This window comes from Miniopterus schreibersii, assembly GCF_964146895.1.
Source record: "Miniopterus schreibersii genome assembly, chromosome: 6".
NCBI lineage: Eukaryota > Metazoa > Chordata > Mammalia > Chiroptera > Miniopteridae > Miniopterus > Miniopterus schreibersii.
This window is the reverse complement of record NC_138107.1, coordinates 78758511-78783955: the sequence shown is the minus strand read 5'-3', so window position 1 is coordinate 78783955 and position 25445 is coordinate 78758511. Positions and strand designations below refer to the sequence as shown.

Genomic DNA, 25445 nt, shown 5'->3' with positions numbered 1-25445 from the left:
TATAGCTATTTAGGAGATTGACGTATGTGACTAGATTAATGACTTTAGGGAAGGAGAAGAGGAAAGAGCTAAGACGCGTTTCCTGGCGTGGGTGGCTGGGTGGCCTGTGGCGCAGTTCATGGAGCTCAGGCGCCATAGAGGAGCGTCAGGTTTGTGGGTAGAGAGAAGGGGTGGAAGATGGCGAGGGGGAGCCCCGTTGACACTGACCGGATATTGATGGAGAATCGGGCAGGGACAGGCCTGAGCTGGGCGCAATAGATTGTAAGTGACCAGCACGCAGACGGCAGGTGTAGACGGCAGGCTGTATTAGCGACATCACTTCAGAGCATAGAAGTGGAAGAGACACCACCCTTTGGAACTCTGAGGGACGCTCACTAAAAAGGTTTGCAGAGGACACAGTTTATGAAGGAAACAGAAGCAAAGTAAGAGTAAACTAGGAGTAGGTAGGGTAGTGGAGGTAATCAGTTGGATAAGGCTACCACCTAGTAGAGTTAGGGACAGAGATAGAAAGTGTACATCAATCTGTCTCCGTGAAAGATAAATTGTGTCGGAAGGGACTTGATAGGTGTTGGGTCTTTGGCTGCTGGACCGAATTCTCTAAATAGGAGATTGAGATACCTGATTATGTTTCAGAAGCTTGACATCCAAACATTTCTCCACGCGCTGAAGCCCAGCTGTGAATGCCGAATAGTTTCCCTGAAAAATCTTGAAAATATCTAAGCACTTGCATAACAAAAGACAGAGATGACAGTGTCCTGGGAGACGCTGAAATATGAAACATGGGAGACACAGTTTTAGCTTAAAACGTTTAAGACCAATTTGTACCAATTAAACACTTCAGTGAATAGAAGCTAAGTATGCTCAGTGGAATGGATGATCTCAAATAAAAGTATATTGTGAAGGCCTTGCCAGAATGAATTCACTACATATAACAGCACCACATACCTGAATGCAGTCTCTTGATGACTAGGGTTATTTGAGGTTTACCTGCTTAAACATGACAGTGAGAGTTTGGATACGATTGGCACTTAGTTCACCTTGTGAATTGTATTGGAATACGTGCCTGACTATATATGTTTAAAACCGTTCCTAGTTAGAAATAAGTAGAGCAAGTTTCACCAAACCTGCCCTGTTCTCCCAAATCTATGGGTCCTCAGGATCTGTGGTAACTTAAAGAAAACAGAGGCCTTTTTGATGTGCATATCCTTAGGAGGGCTTATTGACTATTGTGACTTCTCTCTGGACATTGTAAGATACACTCCATGTGCCCTGACTCCAGACTGAATGAAAGAAGCACAACTTCCCAGGGACTGTGTAGATCCCAATCTCACAATATTTTCTGTTATGCATCTCTCTTTGTCCCCTACTCACATCTCAAAGGGGAGAGGAGGTGTTTACTTTTTGTCTTTCTGGAACCTTATCGAATTTCTGACACCCCTGAATGCAACACTGTTAATTGCATCAGAGTTCTCAACCATTTAAATTCCTGGGGTCCCATAAATTTCGGGTCTTGTGTGTATTTTTTCCAGTTTTCAGCATCCCTATGTAAAATCTCAAACTGCATTTAAAATATAACACAAAAGGGAATTTCCGGTTCCTATCAAGAGGCCAATGAGCATCGTAAAACAAGGAAGGTCATTTTGTAAACACAGCCATTTGGCTTCCTGAAGATGGAAAATCAAGAAAGAGTGCTAAGGGGATTTTAAAGTTTTCTGTAATCAGTAGAGTATTTTTTAGAAAGCAAGCCTCCCTGCATGGTTAATATTAGGTCTCTAATATTAGTATCAACAGTAGAAACCAATGCTTGTCTTTTGTTTGCTCTAGCAGGTGATCTTATTTGGTTACTTCTCAGTGCATCTGAGCATTGTGAATTGTACTGAACTATTATAATGTATAATAATATAATAATAGTATTTAGATTAAACATCATCATTAGAGTACTCCTTGCTACTCAAAGTGTGCTTCAAGGGCAGCAGCATTGGTGTTGCAGGGGAGGCTGTGAATTGCAGAATCTCAGGCTCCAGCCAGGTTTCCTGAGTGACCGTGTACATCTTAACACGATCCCCAAATGGTTCATCTGCACATTAATATTTGAGAAGCACTGGCTTAGATGAATGATAACCATAGGACTATCTATAGTGATTTTTTTGGTCAATAAGATGATAATAAAAACAGCCATTGTGGCTCAAAGTATTTAATAGAATCCCCTTCACACCAGGAATTCCTTGTATTTCAGTAAATGAAATGAGTGATTGGCAATGATGAAGAATTAATGTAAAAAAGAAGAAAAGTCATGATTTAAAAAAATTTTCCAGCTGTCTTTTCCCCCCCTAAATTTATTTTTGTTTTAGAGCTGAAATAAAGACCCACAGGTGAAAAGAATAAGTTTTTAAAAATGTCTTTAGTGAATCGATTAAATAAATAAACTAGTTTCAGTTGTGTACTACTTTGTAATGGATATTTCTACAACGTGAGCTAAATCTAAAAGATGGGCAGTGTATCCTATGTACAGAGTTCTTACATCAATTTAAAAAGCCCTACCTTATTAATATTTGCATAATAGAAATAAAGATTTGAATGGGAAACTGAAAGGAAGTTTGAATAGTTTGATGTCATCAAGACTTGAAGCATATGGCTGCTATTAGCATGCTAATAGCATGCTATTAACATTTCATTAGTTCATTAGTCAATGAAATGTTAATTAATCTGAAACTGTAAAAATATATAACAAAGAAACCTAGAGGTAGAAGCTTCATTGAGGGCAGCCTTGGTTAAGAAATTGTAGATCATAATATCAGATTAGTAAATTTTAGTCAGTTTTGAATCTTTCCTTCCCCTCAACTTCTTCATCCAGTTAATGTGCATGATCTGTTGGCTCCACCACGGAAGACATGTGAGTGAACCCACTTCCATCGGCACCAGTAACTTTTCCATGTCATCTCTATCTAAAAGGTCTTCCCTGTTCCCCTTAACACCACCTCTTAAAAACTTTATAATAAGTCCATGTCACTCCTCTACTTAAAAATCCTTCCTTGGCTTTTCGCTCCTTTTATATCATGATACAGATTTCCTAGCACATCAGTAAGGCCCGGCGTGGTTTTCTGTCTGTCTCAGGCCGCGCTCCTTCCTGTTCCCCTCACTCCATGTCTCTGGGTTTCTCGCAGCTCCTAAGGTCTAGCTGAGTCTTCTCTCCATAAGAAAGCCGTATGTCTCACTATTTTCCTAAGTCAGGTTTCAGCTTTAGTGTCCCTTTCACAGAAGACCGTCCTGATTGTTGTATCTGAAGTCTAGCTCCCCTGTGGTTCTCGATTTTAACTCCCTGTTTATGTCCTTGAGAGGACATTACAATTTAATATCATAAATTTTATACATTTTATATCTTTATTTGCTTATTTCCTGTCTTCCTCAAAGAATGTAGATTCAAACGAGGGCATACCTTGAAAGTCTCCCTCACCGCTGATTATTGGGTGCCTGGCACACAGCGGATATCACTGCATATTTGTTCAATAGACAGATGACTTTAAAACAAATACAAAAAAATTCACGTTTAATTTTTTTTATCACTTTCTTGATCTTCTGTGGTTCTTAATTCATTATGCAAGTGCTTAATTTTAAACAAATCCTTTTCAGTTTATTATTAGAAAAAAATATTGAACATGACATTTCACTCTTTCAGGGAATGCTGAGCACTGGGAACAAAATTGCCATGCCAAGAGAATATTTTTTTGGAACGTTATGTGGAAATTTGTGTCAAGGAAACAAATTGGGGCTGCTATCGTAGTTATTTGTCTCAATCTTTGTGTTACCTTGTGATTGATTTTAAGAAAGTGAAGTGTGCTAGTTGCCCTATTTACCACTATAATCTGTCAATGTGGCATATAAACCAGATTTCAGGGCAACAAACGCACAAAAACAAGAAGGCTGAACTCTCTGGGACTGAGAGTCATTAGAAGTTATGAGTCTGAGAGACTGTGCTCTTATACTTTTCAGGTAATTCTCCATTGAGGTCCATTCTCTGAAAGCCAAGCAAAGGGACCCAAGACGCCACAGTATTTATCAAAACTAGACGACAGCTTAGTACTTTAGAACTGAGTTATTAGATTAGGAAGGAGGCCAAATAGTCCAGCCAGGGACCTGATGACTCTTCCGCCCTGTTGGAGGTGCTCAGGTGATGGATTGAACGACACGAGTGAAGGGAGAGTGGGTAGTATTGTGGATAAGAGAACAATTCGGACACCACAATCAAACATTAGTCATAATTGTAGAATTCCAATCATCAGGGTGAAAGGTGAAAACTGTCTACTAAAATGCACCTTGAAGTACGCCTGCTGTGCGGCTATCTGAAGAATCTGTCTGAATGAGTGTGTGTATGTTAAGTGAATTGTACTCATCTCCTGGGGCTACCACAGCAAAGCAGCAGGAACTGGGGTGCCTAAACAACAGACATGTACTGCCTCCCAGTTCTGGAGGTGAAGGTCTGAGATCAGTGTGTCTGGAGGATTGGTTCGCCCTGGGGCTCTAAGGGCAGGATCAGTCGGGCCTCTGGCTTGCAGACGGCCGTTTTCTTCCTTCATCTTCTTGCCCACTTCCCTTTGCGTGCGTCTGTGAGCGACTTTCCCCTTCGGATAGGAGACCAGTCATTTGGATTAGGGCCAACCCTGACGGTTTCATCCTAACTCGGTTGCCTCTGTTGAGACCCTAGCTCTAAATAAGGTCACATTCTGAGATGCTAAGGGTTAGGACTGCAACACAGAAATTTTGGGAAAACACAATTCAACCCATAACAGACTTTTATGATTAATTTAATTATATAGCATTTTATTATATAGAAAATAAAAGAACCTATGTCAAAAGTTTTTGCTTCAGTTATAAACTACAAAGCACATCTAAAAATATCTAACAAAGTAACTGCATTTATAGAAATTAGCATGTGCTCTATTTATGCAATAGTCTATGACCCATAAGCAAACTACAATAAAACTGTTTTTATAATAAAGAAGTTAGTATCTTTACATTGGAATTTGTCTTTGAGCATTTATTTAGCCTTAGCTGGAGTCTGTAACAAGCACCCTTTTGGGTTAGAAGTTCGGCATTAATTACTTAAAACAACACCAGAGGACACATTTTCTGCAGAAGGAGCTACATGTGCTAATGAAGCTTGGAGTTCACCGGGGATTGCTGTTAATGTTTCTCTTGCTTTCTCACTAGTGAGATCTAAATTATAAGATGGATGGATTTTTTTCTTTACCCATTATTTAAAAACCAGATCACGGTTTAATTTCACATCGAATCGCCCATAAAATATTAAATAAGGTAAATTTAACACAACTATCCAACTTAGGAAAGTGCTAATTTTAAAAAAATATTTATCTTTATTGTTGAAAATATTTTTTGTTTTTCTTTGTTTTTAAATTCTTAGCTGGGTTTTGTGGAGAACCACTGCAAAATCCATTTTCTCCCTCTTTGGAATGGTGCTGCTTGTCTGACTAAGAAGGGCACTGCCCTTCAATAGTTGTGGTCTCTTGGTTTGATAAGAAATAAAAACCTGTGTTCCTACATTGATCTCATTATCTTGTGGTTTTCCTAATTTTTTTTCCTACGGACAAAAATAATGCTAATTTTCACCTTCAGTAAAAGGTTATTCTGCCATTCCTCTGGCCTTTAGTGATGGAGCCTGTGATGTGGAGTCCATACAGTGATCTCAGTTCCTGATACCTGTTGTCTTTTTCATGCCCCTCCTGCCAATGCCCGTGTTTGTTCTCCCCCCAAGCGCGTGGGTGCGTGTTCTGCCTGATGTGCTCATTGCTGCGGGCGAGGCCTCCCTTGACTGGCAGCTGGGAGTAGCAAGGGGCTGTGACTCAGACGCTTCAGTGGCCTTTGTGCCACTGGCCCTGCCCGGCCTGCCAGGCGGGGCGAACGGTGTAGCGCTGGGATGTGATTGCCTGAAACCACAAATCCAGATTCATTCGAATGAAACTGATTTTGATTTGCAGTCCAAGAAGGTGAGGTTCTGGAAATGCCACCATGCTTTCTTTCCCCTGGTCTTTAGCTGCATTGTAATATTACTAGGATCGATTTTATTTAAATCCATTCTTGTTGAATCAGAGTGGCAGTAGTCAAAACCCAGGTTAAAAAAATTCCCCCCCCCCCGCAAAAGTGCATCCGTAATGGATAGAACTATATTAAATACTTATCGTGACTCAGCGGGTTTAATTCTGACTTTTTAGAAGAAACTACGCAGTAAACACATGGGCTCACTTTCTCAAAACTACTCTTTCCTCAAAGACAGTTTGCCATTCCTCACGCTCTGTCTAGGAATCATTTGCAGCCTTGAAACTATTTTGGGAGAAAGGTAAGGACTTAAATCTAGATGTGCCTGTGTAGAGTTGAGCAAGTGCACGTCCTCTCATTTCCAAATCTTTTACTTCTACTAAAAAACATTGCGATCTGTATATTAACTTCTCCTATGTATTTTTTGGGATCTGCCACGCTAGTAACATACATAATCTGGTTAATTTCTAAGGGAAAATAATCCACAGAATCTTAGACCTCACTCCAGAGCCACGTTATGAGTATCTGCGGGGTAGACCTTGGTAATGGCAGTTTTTATAAAAGCACCAGGTTTGGGAGCCTCTGTCCTGGGCTGGCTGTCAGTACCCATTTGGTACAGTGGGTTCTCTTTGATCTTTCCAGACAATCTACAGTGAAGTTGCCAGAAAGCTCTGATGAAATTCAAGATTGGTAATGAGTTACTCATAAAACAATCCTCTAGAAATTTTACAATGTAATTGACAATATAAGCTATATATTTTATTCCATTATTATAGCTTTGAAGTTTGGGGTATGTCTTGCATTAAAACTACCTTTACAGAAGGTTTTTATTCCCTAAATCCCAAGTTTCAACACATTTCTTTTCACTTTAAAAACAACCTGGTTTTTAAAATTGTTTAAAGTGTCATTGACACCAAAAGAAGATTAAAACTAAGATGGAATGAGTAAAAATTGATTTTTGATGGTGTTAAATTATTCTCTTTTGAATGGATAAGTAAGAGTTTAATTACTATTTGGAAAGTAAATCATGCGTCTTATTACTTCTAGTGTATCATATAACTAGAAATTTATCACCTACTGTTAGAGACAACAAACTGAAATAGGATGAGTATAAAGGGCACTTTAGCTGTCTGATTAAGCAGAATTCATTGATTTGTGTGTTTCTAACAAGCCCAGTGTTTTGTCTCCATGTCCCATATAATGGTTCAGTAAATTTACTTTATAACTTTAATTCTCTATCCTTCAATACAGTGCTTGTTTCCAGAATTTATCTTTAGTTACCCATCTCCTAGGTTCAGAACATCTTGCTTAAAACATCAGGAATTGCTTTATATTTATTTTTAAAATATGCATTCTGGCATTTCCAGAGGAAAATGTTATCAAAAAGTTGAAAATAATCTGATACAGAAACTGGTGTTTATATGTGTGTGAGAATATGTGGGTGTGTATTTCCAGGGCTTATTTCCACTGGAAAATTGATGGAGGAAGTATATATGTTAAGGTATCAACTTTGGGTCTGTTTTTCTTGGACTCATTCTGAATTTCCTGAGGTTCCCAGTTATTTTAAATATACTTGAATACCACGGCTGAATGAGATGATAGAATAATACCTTTTAGCAACACAATGTGATTTTATGGTACTGACTCTGGTTTGGGATTCCGATTTCTTATTTTGTAGGCTCGAATATCCCGATGTACCCTTTGCATATCTCTATGAATTATTCTTTGGTCTTTATGCAGACCTCGCATATTAGCCACTTTATTTTGGCATTTATTTACTAGCTAACTACTAAGTGCTACCTACTCAAAGGGTACAATACGTATTCAAGTGAGCTCCGGGTAATGTTTGGAATTCAGCTTGCCTGTCGTGAATATTTGCTTTAATATTTTACCAGTCCACTTCAAGATTTTGCCAACAAAAATCCATTGTTCAAAAGGCTATATTTCTCAGTTATATAACTGAGGTGTCAACTTCCTTCTTTTCCAGCTTAGTGTGCATAGTGTCTTGAGGTGAATAAAATTGCATTTTAATACTACATGTTTCATGCAGCTCCTTAGATCTCAAATCATACCCACAATAGTAAGAGTTGTCTCCTTATGTTCTCATTAGAATTCTACCAAATATCTGGCTGGGTAGCTGCCCTCGCCAAGTGGAACACGTAACCATCAAACTGAAGCATGAATTGGGGATTACAGCTGTAATGAATTTCCAGACTGAATGGGATATTGTACAGAATTCCTCAGGCTGTAACCGCTACCCAGAACCCATGACTCCAGACACCATGATCAGACTGTACAAAGAAGAAGGCTTGGCCTACATCTGGATGCCAACACCGGATATGAGCACTGAAGGTAAGGATCAGAACCATTCTGGCTCCCTGTGAAATGTGTTTCAGAGAAGCCCCGGCCTGCCTACCTTTCTTTCTATAATTGATTGACCTAAATATGAACGGTACAAATGGAATAAGGGAAAGGGTTTAGGTTTAATATATTTAATATCTATCTTTTGACACCTTAGCTGAGGTTCTGTTTAGCATGGGTCCTTTGTTTATTCATGAAACATGTATCTATTGTGTATCTACTGTGTATGTGGCACTATGCTGTGGCAGGGAATACAGTGAAGATAGGCAGGACAACTCCTGTCCTCATGGAGCTTATAATCCTGTAGGTAAGACAAGCATTAATTAAATGACTACAGATAGAAATTAAGAACTGCGATGAGTTTTTGTTGTTGGTGTTAGAAAGATACGCAAATATTGCTATGAGAGCATGCACAGACAGTCAGACCCAGGAAGGGGGCTCAGGGGAAGTGTTCTGGGGAAGCAGTGTTTGAACTAAGATCTGAAGAGAGGGTTGGGGTTGGGGGTAAGGCTCCCAGGCAGAGGGAGCAGCTTTTGAAGAATCCCTGTTGCACGAGAGCATAGAGGGTTGTAGGAACTGAAAATAGGCCGGTGTGGCTGCAGATCAGAGGATCAGGGATGTGAGTCTTGCAGGATTTGGGCACAATAAGGACTTCAGACTTTACCCTGAAGTGGTGAGAAGCAGTTGAAAGAGCTGGAAGCTGAGAGATGCCCAGATAACCATTTTCTTTCCCTGTAGCAGTGTAGAGAATTGATTGGGGTGGGCCCAGAGTGGGCCTGTGACACCAGTGGGGACGTTATTGCGACGCTGAAGTGAGAGATAATGAAAAAGATAATTCGGTTCAGGAAAGAGGGTGATAGTGAGGCTGCATTTATTGCACAGGTACTGGCTGAGCCTGTCTTTGTGAGGAGAGAATTGTGACGTGTCATGGGCGCTGCTGGGGGGAACAGACAAATAAGGCATAGTTTTGATCTCATGGTGAGGGGCAGTAAGACAAGTTCAAGACTATCTACAGCGCAGAAGGAACATGACGAGAGGAGTGATGTGCTCTAGGAGAGTTATGATGGGGGAGGAGCCTTTCTGTGAAGAACAGGCAGGCGAAGTGAGTGTCCTGGCATTTGATGTGGGCATGACAGATCAATGTGGAGGGAGGGAAGAGGGCATGTTAGGTACAAGAAAGCATAGGCCAAGGCACAGAGACATGGGATTTTAGAGGAATGATCTGTATTTCATCCTGGTGGTAGAATAGAGTTCTTGTAGAAAGGGAATGGAGCCAGTAGAAGCCAAGAGAACCAAGTTACACTAGTAGTATGAATAGATGTCAGCAGGGGTCAGCAGAGAGCTGTAAAAATGGCACAGGCCAAGGGAGTTGGGCCAGCACTGTCCCAGGGAAAGAAGGAAGCAGACCTTGATGCCTAGGGAGGAAACGTTTCTGTCATCAGCCCTCTTCCCCGAGAAAAGTCCGTTATGTATCAAACACTCTCCTAAGCAGCTGCTTGCATTAACTCATTTAATTCTCACAACAAGAGTCTGGACATGCGTAGATATCTCTATGTTGCAGAGGAGGAGACTAAGGTGCATAAAACATAAGTAACCTGGCCAAGGGAAATGACAGACACAGCCTGGATTTCAGTGCAGACAGCCTGACTCGGCACATTGCTGCAGACACCATACATGCTCACGTGAACTCTCCACGCGCATTCCACAGGCCACCACACTTTCAACCTGTCATTTGCCTCTTTAGCTGGAATTAGGCAAAGTCATGAGTTGCTGGGGAAGTAGCTAAGTCTTGAGAATCACAGGCTGCCTGGCCCGTGGCCACATTGGCTCTTTATCAATCTCAGGAGGCCCTGTGGGCCCAGCTGGACCCCTTTGTGGGTCTTTGTGTGAACTGAGCTATCTCTAGGAATGAGGTATAATTTTTGTTCCTTAAAGAGGGCATAGTTTGGCTCTTCCTCTTGGTAACGCTGATCCAAAGAAGCTTGATTTAGCCACACGAGCTTTGTCTTTTTCCCAAGGGAGGGGAAAAAGTTTCATTTGCACAGAAGAGCACTGGTTGAATGTAGGTCATATTTGTCCTGTCGAGCTTGTTTCTCTGGTTTCAAAACAGAGGAAATCGTCAGGGTAGTGCACCTACAGCTCCCAAAGGGCGTTTAGATGTTCACTGCTTTGATTCTGGTTCTATAGCATTGCTATCCCATTGGGATATTATGTGAGATGAGGCTCAGGGAAGTTGCAGTAAGTGTGGCGTGCATCCCAATCCACTCCATGCACTGGCTACCCGAGGGCCCTGCTGACAGACTGGGAATTTGCATGCTCATCACTAAGACCCGCTATAGTTGTATTGAAACCTTCTGGGGGTCTGTCTTTATGAAGACAGAATTATGATGTGATATGGGTGCTGCCAGGGAAACAGACAAATAAGATCATTCCTCTATGACTGGGGGTGCCAGTCACAACAGCAGAGCATCCTCCACACTGACTACGTGAAATGACTGCAGAATGAAAGCTCCCACTTGAAAAAGGCTAAACCCCAAGACCACATAGAGGGTTTCTTTGGTTCAGCATAACCTGGCAAGTCATTGCGGGGTACTGACCATTTCGGAATCCCTAAGCAATTTTTGACCAATAGATCCATTTATGCAACTCACAGTATTAGCACAGTAAACATATAGATTAGTTCTGCTGAATATTTTTAGAACTTTAGAGAAAAATCCGTCTGGAAGTGTTTTGAGCCACATAATGCTGTCGTGAGCTTTCTGAGAAAGAAGACAGTCTGTTAGGACTGACCTGTTCCAATTGATTGTGCCGTCCATCCTTGCCTGGTATATTTTGTGATATGCAAAGGGGTTGGTTAGGTTTTTTCTTTCTTTTTTTCTTCTATTTTGGTTGTGTCTTTCGCCTAAGAAACAAAAAACTCCCAAATTTAGCATTCACCTGGAAAAAAACCCCCAAATGTGTTCACCAAGATTCAGTTTCCCTTCACATAGGAAGCACTGTGCTTGTGTTCGGCCCTCTGCCAGGGCCGTGCTTGGATAACGAATGGTCTCTGCTTCCCCAAAGAGTCCGCGTGCTGCCCAGCCCTCAGCCACCCTGTTGTCACAGTCTGAGTTGTCGTCTCTGACTCAATGCAGGGAATTCAGCGCTGCCATGAGGCAAAGACGCTGACCCCGGAGCCACAGCCCCGGGCTCGAGCCTCGTCACCCTGCGTGGCTGCATGATGCTGGGCAGACTGGCTCCTGAGAGGGAAAATGGGTATAATAATTTCTGCTTGACAGGATCATAGCAGCAGGGGAGGTGATGGATGTGAACATGCTTTGAAAATCCCAAAGTCGGGACTGTACTATTAGTCCCAGGTCCTTAAGTTTCTACCGAAGGGTGTTACAGATAAAAGAACCTTATCCGTGTTCCACTGCAAAGGTAGAAAAGAAGACATCCTCAAAACGTAATAATATATTCAGCCATCAGTCTGCTCCGTATCAAGAAAGGAAATTAAATTCTGTATGAAGCCAAAATCCACAAAACATAAAAATTAGGGGCTCTGGTTGACACTGGCCCTGTGGTGTGAGCCCCGTTCCTTTTTGTATTCCTCGGTGGGTTACATATTAGCTAAGGCTCCCTAGAACGGTCTTCACGCAGAGCGACGTGGGCACGTTGGGCACAGATGGCCCCTCTGGGGTTGGTGGCAGAGGTGCGCAACCCCAGGCCAGGCGTGACTCACACAGGGGTAAAAGCAGAGCATGCCCAGGGAGAGGGGACGCAGGGACTGACTGGGAGCTCAGGTTGGCAGCATGGGGGCAGCAAGAACCACTGACCAGGGAGGCTAGGGAAGGACTGTAGCACAGGGGTTAAGACCAGAGGCTTTGGCGCCTGGCTGGCCGGGTTTAAGTGGCCATGAGGGAGTAACCTTGGGAAAACCTCTGTGCCTCAGTGTTTTCAGATACAACAGAATAATAGTAGTCCCAAACTGGTTGTTGCTAAGAGGTGGCTGTAAAGGGGCCATTGCATGCTCAGTGCTTAGCACAGCACGTGGCTGGTAGAAAGGTAGGAAGAGCTGCCCTCAAAGCAGGGCGATTTGCAGTCCCCGGAGATGAAAATAAACAAGGTCTCACCGGAGGCCAGGCTGAGATGGGTGGGCACCCTGGCCCCACCACTTCTCTATAGTATTTGTTCACTTTTTATGTTATTTAAGTACCTGTTTGACAGTTCTTAAGTGGAATAGCTGAGTGATTTTAGGAGAAGACCACTGGTGTGTGAAACCTGTGTTTAAACTGGGAGCCTTCTGGAGCCTCCACGTGGCCGCTGACATGCATCTTCCAAGATAACGTATCTGAGATCATAGAACCTCAAAGTGACACATATCCGATTTCCACTTCTAAACACACATCCATTTTCAGCAGTTTCAACTTCTAAACTATTTGCATGCATCTTGAAGAATCTTTGACAGATAACAAGGAAGAGGGGAGATATTGCATCATTTAGGACATTTGGTGCAGACCAAATGGCCAGAGAAAAGGTCAGGGGAGAGATCCTGATGGTCCATGGTCCATGTAATCCCTGCACTGGGCAGGCCAGCCGCACCAAGCTGCAGAGGCTGGGACTCTGACTGCAGCAGCTCTTCCTGCAAATGGCCACTGTGGTCTGATTGTATATTTGGCGTTTAATAAAAACCTACATTAAACATGTTTCTGTTCATTTCTCAGCAATTTATATGATAGCTAGAGAGGTAGTTATAAGCAGGGAACTTGTCAAGTGGTAGATTAGGGAGGAGTGGAAAGAACCCAGACTTCCTGGATCCATCACCAGGAGTCCCCTTCCCAGCAGTACTACTCTACTCGGAGTAAGCCTCTAACACCCCTTCAGTGGAACAAAAGCCCTGAACTTGAGCCAGCCTCACCTTATCACCAGGTTGCTGAAACATACCTTGGAGGTTTTGCTTCCCCTGGGCCCCCAACTCAAATAGTAGATCAGCTACACAATACACTGAGACACACAGTGAGACACCTCTCTGGTACATACAAGGTTCTCTCCTTGCTACATCTGCAGTGATATTTTCCTGCCTCTGGGACAGTGCCACAAACAACTGACTGTATGGCAGGCCCACCCAGGTCTAACCTCAGAGCACCTCGACACCAGGCACAGAGGTGTACATCAATCAACTTTATGGCTCAGTGTGGACTCTGAGAAATCACACGACAGGTAGGAGCTGACGTGCCTCCAATTCAGATGCCTCCAGGGACCAGGCAGTCAGCACGAAGAGAGATGGGGCTCCAGGAGCTGCAGAGTGTGCCCTGCCTAAAGGAACTCTAGTTAAAAGTGCCTCCAAACTGCTCTTTAGATTCCATAGTAAGAGGGATTAACAGAGCACCAGCAACAAACTTAGAATATTTCCCTGGCTTCATGTAGACTCTCTGCTCCTGGCTCAGAGCGGGGTGAGTCTGGCTCAGGCATGCCCCTGGATAGAGCGGTAACTGAGCAGGCCTTCATGACGAGGTCTTGGTAACATCTGTCCTTCTCTGGTGGTGCTGACGCCTGATTGCAGTAAGATGTGTCCGCCCCTTCAGGGGCGCTTGCATTGTGAAAAAGGACAGCTAAGGGAGGAGGCTAAACTTACAAGAGGGCTCTGCAGGGAGAAATCTGGGCCCCGGGAAATCTGCAGTGAAATCATGTGAAGGAGGGGCTCTCCTGCCTCTCCGGGCCTCCAGTGGCAGGCAGTGTGAAGGCCGTGGCCCTTGAGGATACCATACCTTGTGTGTCTGTGTAGCTGAGGACACAGAGTAGCTGGAGAAGGTCAAATCATAGGCACGTAGTTGTAATCCAGGACTGTGCAGTTTCCCTCTTGCATCCCTTTTTGAAGTAATTTACACTGACCCCCCCTTCCCCCAAATCCACTAACCATCTTTGACGGAGAACCTGTAAGCAGAAGGACGTCCAGGCATCCAGGAGTGTGATGCTTTTAGGGGGACCACTTACAACAGCCCTGGCAGAGCGTGCGTGTCCTCTGTCAGTGCAGTGAGAAGACACCGGCATCGCCTCGTAATTGGAAAAGTAGTCACGAAGCTGCAATAGCCATAATCATAATTGCCCAGTAAAGGAAAAACTGAATTAGTTTTAACGCACCCTGCACCACGAGGGAGTAAATGAACGATTTATCCAGCATCCCACGTGCGTCAGTGAGTAAGCGTCATTCCATTGGACTAATGGAGACTAGCGCATGTTGAATGAGTTAGATTGGCTTCTTTAATCAGGATTGACTTGGTCTGTTTTACATTCCCTGGAAGACCCTTTTGGATTAAAGGAAACCGAGGTGACAGGACCTGTCAGGCTGTCTTTGGAATCCTCTGAACCTCTGCCCGGCCGGTACCGACGGGCAGATGTAAAAACCCGCTCTCCCAGCGACAGGCACTGGTGAACTTTTCTCTGGGGGGAGATTGGCGCGGACGGAGAAGTCCCTGAAGGTTGCAGCCAAACCAGGTGACAGCCCCGAGCTGCCCCCTGCCTCTGCAGGGCCCCTTCCGCTCTTAGCGCAGGATTTGATGCTGTCCCGCCTGTCCCTTGGCAACGGGAAGGCGGCGGGTGCCGTGCTGCCCGGGCGCTGGAGGGGCCGCCGGGCCCCGCCGTTCACGGTGTGCCTTGCTCTCTCCCTCCAGGCCGGGTGCAGATGCTGCCGCAGGCCGTGTGCCTCCTGCAGGCGCTGCTGGGGAGCGGACACACCGTGTACCTGCACTGCAACGCGGGGGTCGGCCGCGCCGCGGCGGCCGTGTGCGGCTGGCTGCACTACGTGCGGGGCTGGCAGCTCAGGAAGGTGCAGTACTTCCTCACGGCCCGCAGGCCCGCCGTGTACGTGGACGAGGAGGCCCTGGCCCGGGCGCGGGAAGACTTTCTCCAGAAGTTTGGGAAGGTGCGCCCTTCCGTGGGCAGCGTGTAGGCGGCCCGGCCGCGCCCCCCTCCCAGGCAGTTTCCTTTGGAAGCCGGGAGTGATGGAAGCGCAGTGACCGGGAAACAAAGATGCTGCCTGGCTTCTCCCCCAGCCCGCCTCCCTAGCCTGGGCCGACTTTCTGTTGCGCTTTGGTTGAGCCCTATCGCCTTTGAAATGTTTTACAAAGGAAGCTGTGACTGACGCAGGAAAAAGAGCCCCGGGCGGCTGGGCTGTGCTGTGGCTCCAGCCTCAGACGGAAAGGGAGCGCGTGCGGTCCACTGCCCGCAAGCCCGCCAGCCCTGCTTTACAGACGCTGCGATGGGGGCTACTGGGAAGTCATGACCACGCTGTCATGCTGCCTTGAAACCTGACCTGCAGACGAAAGATCAGGGTGTTCTGTAGATTCCATCACTGGTACACACACACACACATACACAGTTTATCTCCTGAAATTATAAAATGAGAGCTGGTCAGTTGCCAAAGAAGGACATAAGGGTAGAAGCCTGGGCTGTGACAAACTAAGAACTCAACATAACCCCAGCCGATGGCTTTCCGTACCTTGTTTTTGCGTTTTGTTTCAAAGCCTGTTTCCAGGCATCACCTTCCTTATCGGCCCGCGACCCTGTGTGACACCCAGAGTAGACTCATGTTCTCCCTGTTTGTCTTCATTGAGGCTCAGTGAACACAGACAGCTTGCCCAGGGTTTTGTTTGACTCAGTGCTTTCTCAGCACAACTTGTTTTGCCAGCAAACTGTGGTGGATTCCGTTTCTCTATCTCAGCATAAGGTCGATACTTCTGCTGCAGTTCCTACCATGAGAAATGGAACAGCGTTCTGATCAGGTGCCAAAGAATTTAGGAGAGTGCTCATATTTTGTACAACCTATTTTAAAACGTGGTGGGCTGTCTCAAGGCCAAAGTGGCCTGAGCTGTAGTTCACAAGAGGAGCAATACTAGTACCAAAAAAAAGCCCAAGGAACCCAAACCCATAGGTCATTGTTCCACAGCTTGGGAATGATCCTAATCCACACTCAGTTGAATACAATTCACAGTGACTGTTCCTCCAGAATGGGCACCTTGCTCCGTACGCTCCCGTAGATGCTACAGGAAACACGAAGATTAGCAAGACTTTGCCTTCCAAAGCTCATAGCCTGGGAATAGCTCTGTGTTGGATCACGTATAATGCAGGATTGAACTGGGAATGCCTTCCTGGAGCAGGGGAAGGGGGAGTAACCTTTGTTGGGTGCCTCTTATGTGCTAGGTGCTTTAGGATCTTATAGCTTTTAATCTTTGCAGTACCCTGTGAGAGAGCATTGTTATCTCCATTCTATAGATGAGGAAACTGAGGCCCAGGGAGGCGGAGTCAACTGGGTAGGGCAACGTGGTGAGTAGATAGATGAAATGAGATACAAAGCTAGGTGTGTCTGACTCAAAGCCCATATTTTTCCTATTAAACTACAATGCTTATTTACTTTTCTGCTCCGTCTTTCATAAATATTTATTGACAGATGTGAGGGAGTCTGATTTAGGAAGTAAGGGGAGTAGGAAGGATGCAAGGTGAGGCCCAGAGGAGTTCAGAGGAGGGAAAGACGGCTTCTAACTCTGGGACACAGGGGTGGTGGCATTTGATTTGGATGGAGAAGCTTACACAAGACACATTTCTCCCCCAATTTTACAAAGTTAGATTTATAAGTCAAGACTGAATAATGTGAAGCTCAGTTCCCTTGCCAAAAAGAACTAGAGATAACTATTGTATTAAAGTAACCCCTTTATAGTCATAATGTGTTGAATAAAATTTAATCTTAAAAACAAAATATTGCTAATATTGTGTGTGTGTGTGTGTGTGTGATGTCCAAGAAGCCTAGTTATGTAATTTCAACTATAGGAAATCCTTTTGGATGGATCTTTTTTCCCCCCTCTAATAGGCAAAATTATTTTAGGACTATTAAAGGGCACTTTGGAATAACCTCTCTCTTGTCTTCAGTGAATGGATGTCTAATGTATTTCAAAATCACCTTGAATTTTTGCTAAATAAAAGCATAAATGACCTCTGTGTACAGGATTTTAAAAAAAAGTTATTAATTTTGTCTGCAATTCTGAAGAACAAACTGTGTTTTCTTATTTGTAATCTAGTTTATTCCTTTGTTTTCAAAGTAACAAACTAAAACCCAGAGACATCAAATGACTCTTATACAGCAAAGAGTTTCAATTGAGGGTGAGAGGGAAGGGAAAAGCTAGGAAGATGGGTCAGGAGATTTATTTTGGTGTTGAGGAGCCATTGGAGAATTCACGGGAATGAGGGCAGACAGTGTAGTTAGTGGGAAAGAATTGGTGAGAGGATTAATGGAAATCGGAGAAAGTGGAAGAAAAATGGCTAAAATGAAAAAAAGGCAAAGAAAAATGAAATTTCCAAAAGAAGCAGCAGCAGGTAAGTTTTTTTTTTATAAAGATACCATTGGAAGGATTGAGAAGGAAGGTGTGACTGTAGAAATAGAGGGGCAGAGAGAGTCAAGGTTATGTTCCCAGGATAGAAAGTCATGCTAAATATCCACTGCAGTAGAAAAAGACAGCTAGACGCAATGCGCTGATGACTGGGAGGGTGTATGGGCATTGATTTATTACTTGCTGGGGAAAAAAAAAAAGAAATCTGATAGGGGATGGAACTAAGAATGAAGAGGAAAGGACTGACGAAGCTACCTCTCATTAAAGCACTAATCGTGGGAAGACAATGAGAGGTGCAACAACCGAAACAATGGCTTTGTTCTTCCCGTCCCCAGCCCGTTTCTCCAAAAGTCTTCCCCAGTTCAGGTAACGGACACGTAGTTCTGTCCCTCCACCTGAGTGGTTCTTAACTCCTTTCTTCCTTTCAGAATTCACATTTAAGCCATCAGAAAAATCTGTCACCTCTCCTATCAAAATACGTGTTCTAGTCTATGTGTTACCTCCTCCGCAGAGCAGCCCTGTTAGGGCCTGGTGAGTGATCTCCAGACATAGCCTCCTAGCTGGTCCCCCGGTTTCTGTCCTTCCCTCTCTCCCCCCCCACCACTGTCATATCTACTCTCGCACACAGGCCGGGGCGATCCTATAAAAGTGGTCGGGTCCTGTCACTCCTGTGCTCAAAGCCTCCAGTGATGTGCCATGTCCCTCGGGGGAAAGGCCAGAGCGCTTCAAGGACCTGCGCAGCCCGGCCGGTGGGCCTCTGGCCCGCCTCCTGCTGCGCTCTGCCTCACTCCTGGGCGCACTGGCCTGCTTGCTCTCTGCCTCAGGGCACTGGCACTTGCTGCTCGCTCTGCCCGGAAGGCTCTTTTCCAGTAGGCACGCGGCTCCCCCCATTCCCCCTTCACGGACCACCTACCAAGAGCTGCCATATCCGACCTCAGCCCTTCCTATGCTCACTTTTTGCTTTATCTCCCTTCGTGGAACTTAACTGCTGGCCAATATATTACATCATTTTGCTTATTTGCTTTATCGCCTGCCTTCTCTCGCTACACTGAACTTCACAAAGGTACACGTTTGTCTGGGTTTTGCTTGATGATGTACCTGTTGTGCCTGTCATGGAGTCTGGCGTGTAGTTCAATGAGTGAAGGTCAAGAATAGCTAATACGTGCTGACAGCACACGCGTTCCGTGGGCTGTTCTCTACGGGCTTTGCACGTGTCCGTTGACTTAATCCTCCCAACAATGCTAGGAGGTAGATACTATTTTTACCCCTACTTTACAGACCAGAAAACTAGAGGCATAGGAGAAACGCGAATTTATTTTAAGGCAAGTCAGTTTGACTCCTGGCTTGGTAGAGTGAGCTCCTCATGAACCCCCCTTTACAAACTCTCGCCACACGGCGTGTATTAGTTGGCCGGGGCAGCCGTAAGGAAGTACCACGAACTGGCTGGCGTCAGCAGCAGAAATGCGTCGTTTCACAGTTCTGGAAGAAGGTCGCAGTATCAGCAGGTTGATTCCTTCTGGGGGATGTGAGGGAGAGCCTTCCCAGGCCTCTCCCCGAATTTCTGGGGGTTGGCTGGCAGTCTTCGGCATTCCTTGGTGTGTAGATTCTCCCCATGAGTTTGTGTGTGTGTCCACATTTCCCTTCCATATATTTTGTTGAGCATATAAATAGCTGCAGGCCTCAGAAAGTCATAAATAAAACTCACAACTAAAAGATTAGGCGAACCTATTGACCTGTTATATTTCAGAGAAAACTGCAGATTTGGTCGTCAGAATTGTTATTACATTGGCTGTATTCCCTTGTGAAGTTAACACCAAGTTTTTCTTACTTATAGTATATTGTTTTTCCAAATATAATAAAAATTTACCTCAGTACTTTAAAAGAATCATATTTCTGTACACAGAAAAATTTTTGAGTATTTTTATATATTAAGTGAATTATTTTAATAAATTAAGCTGCTGATTAGAAAATGGAGCTGACACTCCTTGGAATATATTAGATCATGACATATGTAAACCGATTAGATAAAAGAGCCTTGTATATATCACTGGCAAGCAGCAATTGAAGCCTTTAGAGGACATTTTTTATTTTCTGTATTTAAATAGTTCTGGATATGCATGATGCAAAACAATTGCTGTAAAACAGTTCTCTTTCACAAGGTGATTTTAAAGTGTCCATAAGCAAATTTCTACTTTAATTTGAAGCATTAGCTGGTATTATTCCTCTAGGAATCACTTTCACAAAAATGTTTGCTGTTGGTACAGAATATATGTTATCCCTCAGTGGTCTCTTTTCTTTTGAATAAAGGAGAACTCTTTGACCTGTGATGCATAATTAATGGTGTGTGTGTTTTTTTTATGACAGAAATAGAGAATAAAGGAAATTTACATTGGAGTAAATCTTTCCACAGCTCATAACTGAAGTGTTATCAATAAGATATTTTGCATAAATAAATAAATAAATAAAGGGAGAGGCTGGGTTTAGTTCAAGTGAAAACAATCCAGGGCCTTTAAATGAGTCAGCCACTTGCTCTTGCCGCTGAAAAGGCTAACAAAATGACGGGGTGGTTTATCACACACACAAATATATAAACAAACAGGGAGTACTTGGGTCTTGACTCCACAAAATATAGTGCAAAACTTTTGCTCTGACCACTAATCTATTGAAGGATTGTATTTATTTCTGTCAACAAGTTTGAAGTAGGGTATTGACATTTACAGATCAGACAGTTTTCCAAAGAGAATTTCTAATTTTTTCCAAAGTATAGGTGGAGAAAACAAGACCCAGGGAGCTTTTTGTATTAGTAATTTCATCTTTTGAACAATTGTGCAGATGCTTAGTATCTTCCAGGTATTGCATGGGACTTTCACTCATTTAGTGCTCACAATGGCTTTGTTGAGTGGATATAATGATCAAAATATATAGAAAAGAGCTTAGGAAGATTTGCTTGGAGAAAAGAAGACTGTGGGAAAAATAGCACTCTTTAACTATTTGAAGGGTTGATATATAAATAAGACAATCACCGTGCACTCGATTAGATTCATAGGGTGGTAGCATTAATCTCCCTTTAAGAAATAACTTTCTAAATTGAGTTGGAAAATGGTGAAACAGATTGCTTTTTGAGATAGTGAGCTCCCTGCCACTAAAGGATTTTAAAACAGAAGTCGAAAAAACTCCTCCAAAAATGTGTTACAGAGGATTAATTACTGGATGTAAGATTTGATCTTAGGACTTCTGAGGTCCCTTCCAAAGTTTCCATGATTAATAATTTATGCTTCTAATTATTGATTTATGTGAACTTTCCATCTCTTCTTTTCCTTTGAACATTGAAATCTACACGTTAGCATTTACCAAGGTAGTCAAAGGATATGGGAGAGGGGAACAAAAGTATTACAGTGTTGAAAGAGAAAACTGAATGCTCAGTTGGCTCTTGCCACTTGCAGGTAATGTTGGAAAAGATAGGGGAAGGAGAATGCACAGCCCAGGTAACCAAGTGTAACCCTTTTGTAGCTATGGCGAGGTTTTCACATTGCGTGTCAAGAATTCTGGAATGACTTACCTGGGGCCAAGTGGATGAACTGTGGCCATCTCTCCAATGAGAAGAGCTTTAAAGGAGAAAGAAGGCCATGCCTGCAGGAGAGGAGAGTTCGCCTTTGCCACGGGAATAATTTAGAGTTCATGGTACTGTCTTGATTGGGACATTGTCTTCTACATGCACTTTTCTGTAAGATTAAAATTTATATCTATCTATATATCTTTATTGATTTCAGGGAGAGGAAGGGAGAGGGAGAGAGAGAGATAGAAACATCAATGATGAGAGAGTCATTGATCGGCTGCCTCCTGCACACCCCCAACTGGGGATCGAGCCCGCAACCTGGGCATGTGCCCTGACCGGGAATCGAACCCCGATCTCCTGGATCCTAGGTCGATGCTCAGCCGCTGAACCACACCCAGCCGGGCTCCATGTAAGATTTTCATTCAGAATTCTCCATGAAAATTTCACTTTAAAACGTCTCTGACAAATATTGAATCTGATGTCAGTAAAATAAATGTAAATTTGATCATTCCCAGACGCAGTTCTAGTTTATTGGCTGACAATTCTATGAGCTGTATTAGATTAGGTATATTGACTGGTGAATTCCTGCTCATTTATTTATTTTTATTTTATTTTAACTTTGATCTAAGCACAGAGTCAGATCAGATGCATTGATCTGACTTAAGGCAAGTATAATAGACATACCAGGATCTTATTAATTACCTAGACTCCTGGATGAACACCATCCTCTCCCTCCTGTTGGAAGAACTTCCTTTTACTGTTTCACAGGGTGAGAGCTGTTTGCTGTGAGGATGTCTTAGCCAAGGACATTAAAGAGAAGGATACTTGTGAATATGACCACATTTCTCAAATCATCTCCTCAGGAGTTTTGTTCCTATTTTCACTGCTATTTAGTTTCTTTCCTTTGACATAATTTGCTGCCCGCTCAGTTAAAGCAGTTAGGTATTTGTGTAAATTAGATTTTTGTTGACTACCCTGAAGTGGAGGCACTTAGCTCATGACGGCAGCTGGCATTAGATGCTCATTCTGAGAGCAACTCTTTGTCTCGCTGTTTTCTCCGTGGCACATTTGTATCTATTTCTTCAGACTGTGTCTGGCTCTCTGCAAATACATCACACTTCAGTGGGCCCTCAAAGAAGCACTTATTTGGTAGCCTGTTGTTTAAAAAATGGGTTGACTATGTTGTTTTTTACTTTAGTACCACTAGAGAAGAGAGATGACCAACTAAAGGGGTAATATGAACGTTTCCTTTCATTTACCAAGATCTTGAACTGTTTATGAGATTATATGTGGGAAACATGTAAGAGGTCGCAAAGAGATTTTTCATATGAGTGCACACAGAAAGCAAAAGTCATTTTACAAAAGAAAACAACTTGAAAAGGGCATTGATGAAGTAGTTTTTAAGTGTAATTCTGATACTTCGAGCTTTGATCTGTGTATGTCTGTGCAAGCATGCTGCAGTACATATGTATATAAAATTGTTTTTGGCCCTGCCAGGCATGGCTCAGCAGTTGAGCGTCGACCTAGGATCCAGGCGATTGGGGTTTGATTCCCGGTCAGGGCACATGCCCGGGCTGTGGGCTTGATCCCCAGTTGGGGGCGTGCAGGAGGCAGCCGATCAATAACTCTCTCATCACTGATGTTTCTCTCTCTCTCTCTTCCTCTCCCTTCTCTCTGAAATCAGTAAAGATACACACACACACACACACACACACATATATGTGTATATATATATATATATATATATATATAGAAACCAAAAATCTATTTTTGAATCCTGTGCCCTGGCTTCCCCTTACACTCAGAAACAATGGGCCGAGTGCCCAGCCACCAGGCAACTGATAGTGACAAAAGTTAAGGACAGGAGAGAGCAGCAATGGGTTAAGATAGTAAATGGCGACTCCACATGATAGTGTTTTGAAAAGCCAATGTAATTTTCCTTTTGCCCGCTCACTGCCTTGATTTATATTACCTTAAACACAGGACATGTTGGGATGCAGATCCCGTGTCAGCTGAAGGTCTCCCTCTGTAGCCCTCATGCTGCTCCCTGTGAATCAGAGCAGGTGTGTCACCCTCTCTCTTCCATTAAAAGTCACAAACAAATTTTCACGTCCTGTGCAGTGTTCTTTCTATCCACCCACGTTACTGCTAAACTGCCTTCATTTGCTTCATGTGTTTTCCTCAAATCTGTCCCACTCCCTTCCCCACCCCACCCCAGGTTACAGCCTGTCCTAGGTTCTTTTTATTTTGTATCTTGATCGACTTCAATCCATAAAACATATAATCTGTCTCTGGCATAATTGTAAATTTAATTTCTGCCATCCTCCTGTTCCTTTAAGCATTGATTACCCTTCTCCACACCTTCCTTTCCTGTCCCCACCCCAGTGATGCCCATAAGCCCAAGTATGAATGTCAAGGAGACCTTGCTCTGCTCCCCAGGCCTGCCCTACTCAGGTATATGCCACCTCTCCCCAAACTATCTGATCTTCCTTCCTGCTGGTGATTTACTTTCATGCTTGGACAATGACTATATTCTAAATTTAAGAGGAAACATGATTGAATAACAGAAGTTTGGTATCTTTAGGGTTCCCCCCAAAACTAGACACCAAAAGGGACCTGCTTACCCACTACCTAGATCTCCTAAGAGTGACTCTCAAGCAGTGAAGTGTCTGATATTATGATGGTCTAGGTGATCTTTAGAGGCCAGTGGTCCTCATTAGTGTTTATCAAACTGAGATCGTCTAGCGAGCCATCTACATACTTCTATGTAAGTCTTCAATGATCATTTGAAAGGAGAGGTTGAAAGGTGTTGGAGGTAATATGCTTTATTTGATTTTTCCAAATGGAAGTAATGCTCATTAAGGGACATATTTTGCATGAGAATATGAGAAATAAAACAGCTATTCTCTTTTTACTCAATTTTCTCAAATTGCCCTCTTTTTCTCTTATGTTTCTTTGGAACATTGTGATGAACTATTTGATTTATGAAAATTATTCTCAGGCTCTGGAGCAAATGACACCAAATACTGCACTTTTTCAGTAAATTAATGTTCATGAATTATTTACTTTGAAGACTATAATAAAACTAAATGGGGAAAGTTTTCTGCATGTGAAAAATATTATTTCATGTGGAATAGAGTATTTTAAGATATTCTTCTGTGTCTGGGTTAGATTTCCCAATAGTTGCACTTTGTAGATTCAATATAAAATTTACATTTGTAAGAGCAGGGTAAAAGCTAAAGCTGAGTTCTTCAAATACACATGTTTCATTCTTTATCAGGAATGCAATTTGTTAAAAGGGAGTATGCTAAATGGTCCAGTATTCCCAAATGTCTAATATATTATTTTGAGTCTGATAGTAAATTCTTAAAGGACATTTTCAAATCTTTGTATATAGTAATATTACCCAGCAGGCATAATAACATTTCTCAGATTCCCAAGAAATACAAACTACTTTATTTCCTAAAATGATGTTTAAAAAATACACACACATTTTAGGGATTTGTCTTCATGGCCCCAAAAGAGCCTTAACTCTTTATGGTTATCCAACTTAGCTCCTGTGAATAAACACTTTATTGTTTAAAATTCTGTTGGGTAAAAAAAAATAATAATAATAAAAAATAATAATAAAAAAAAATAAAATTCTGTTGGGTAAAAATCAAATCATTGACAAATTTCCATCCTATGTATTTTAAAGAAATTTCTCCCCACATCCTCAAATTTACCCTGAAGGCCTTTTTTCCCCCCCATTTAAATTGTTTAGATATTGTTAGTGGTTTGAAATATGACAATATCTTTTGTATTGAAAATCATACAACTTTTAGCTTTTTAACTGGAAGGGATCCTAAGAGATCATTTCTGAAATAACTTTACTCTACCAATAAAAAAAAAATTTGAATTGCAAAGAAGCTAAGTAAGCCATGGCAGAAATACTAATTCCCAGTTCAGGGAGCAGATCAGATCAACAAACATTTATTGAATACTTACTGGGGATTTTTACATAATTGAGAAGTAATGTCAACCTTCTAGGAGCTCATAATTTAATCGGGTGTGCAGATGTATAAATAGAAAATGTAAATGGAATGTGTTAAATATGGTAATAAAGGTAAGTGCAGGAT

At 42.8% G+C, this 25445-nt stretch overlaps 1 protein-coding gene across 3 annotated transcripts in view; it reads left to right on the top strand.

Annotated features, from left to right (window-relative positions):
• EPM2A (EPM2A glucan phosphatase, laforin) overlaps positions 1-25445 on the top strand; it is a 92473-nt gene that overhangs the window by 36691 nt on the left and 30337 nt on the right. For 2 of the 3 annotated variants that reach the window (XM_081140886.1, XM_081140884.1), the window contains exons 3-4: positions 8162-8403; positions 15063-17384. In XM_081140886.1, the coding sequence (XP_080997012.1) occupies positions 8162-8403; positions 15063-15340 (520 nt within the window). In that variant the 3' untranslated portion in view covers positions 15341-17384. Of the gene's footprint in view, positions 1-8161; positions 8404-15062; positions 17385-25445 lie in introns of those variants that run through there. The other variant, XM_081140885.1, reaches the window with a different exon arrangement.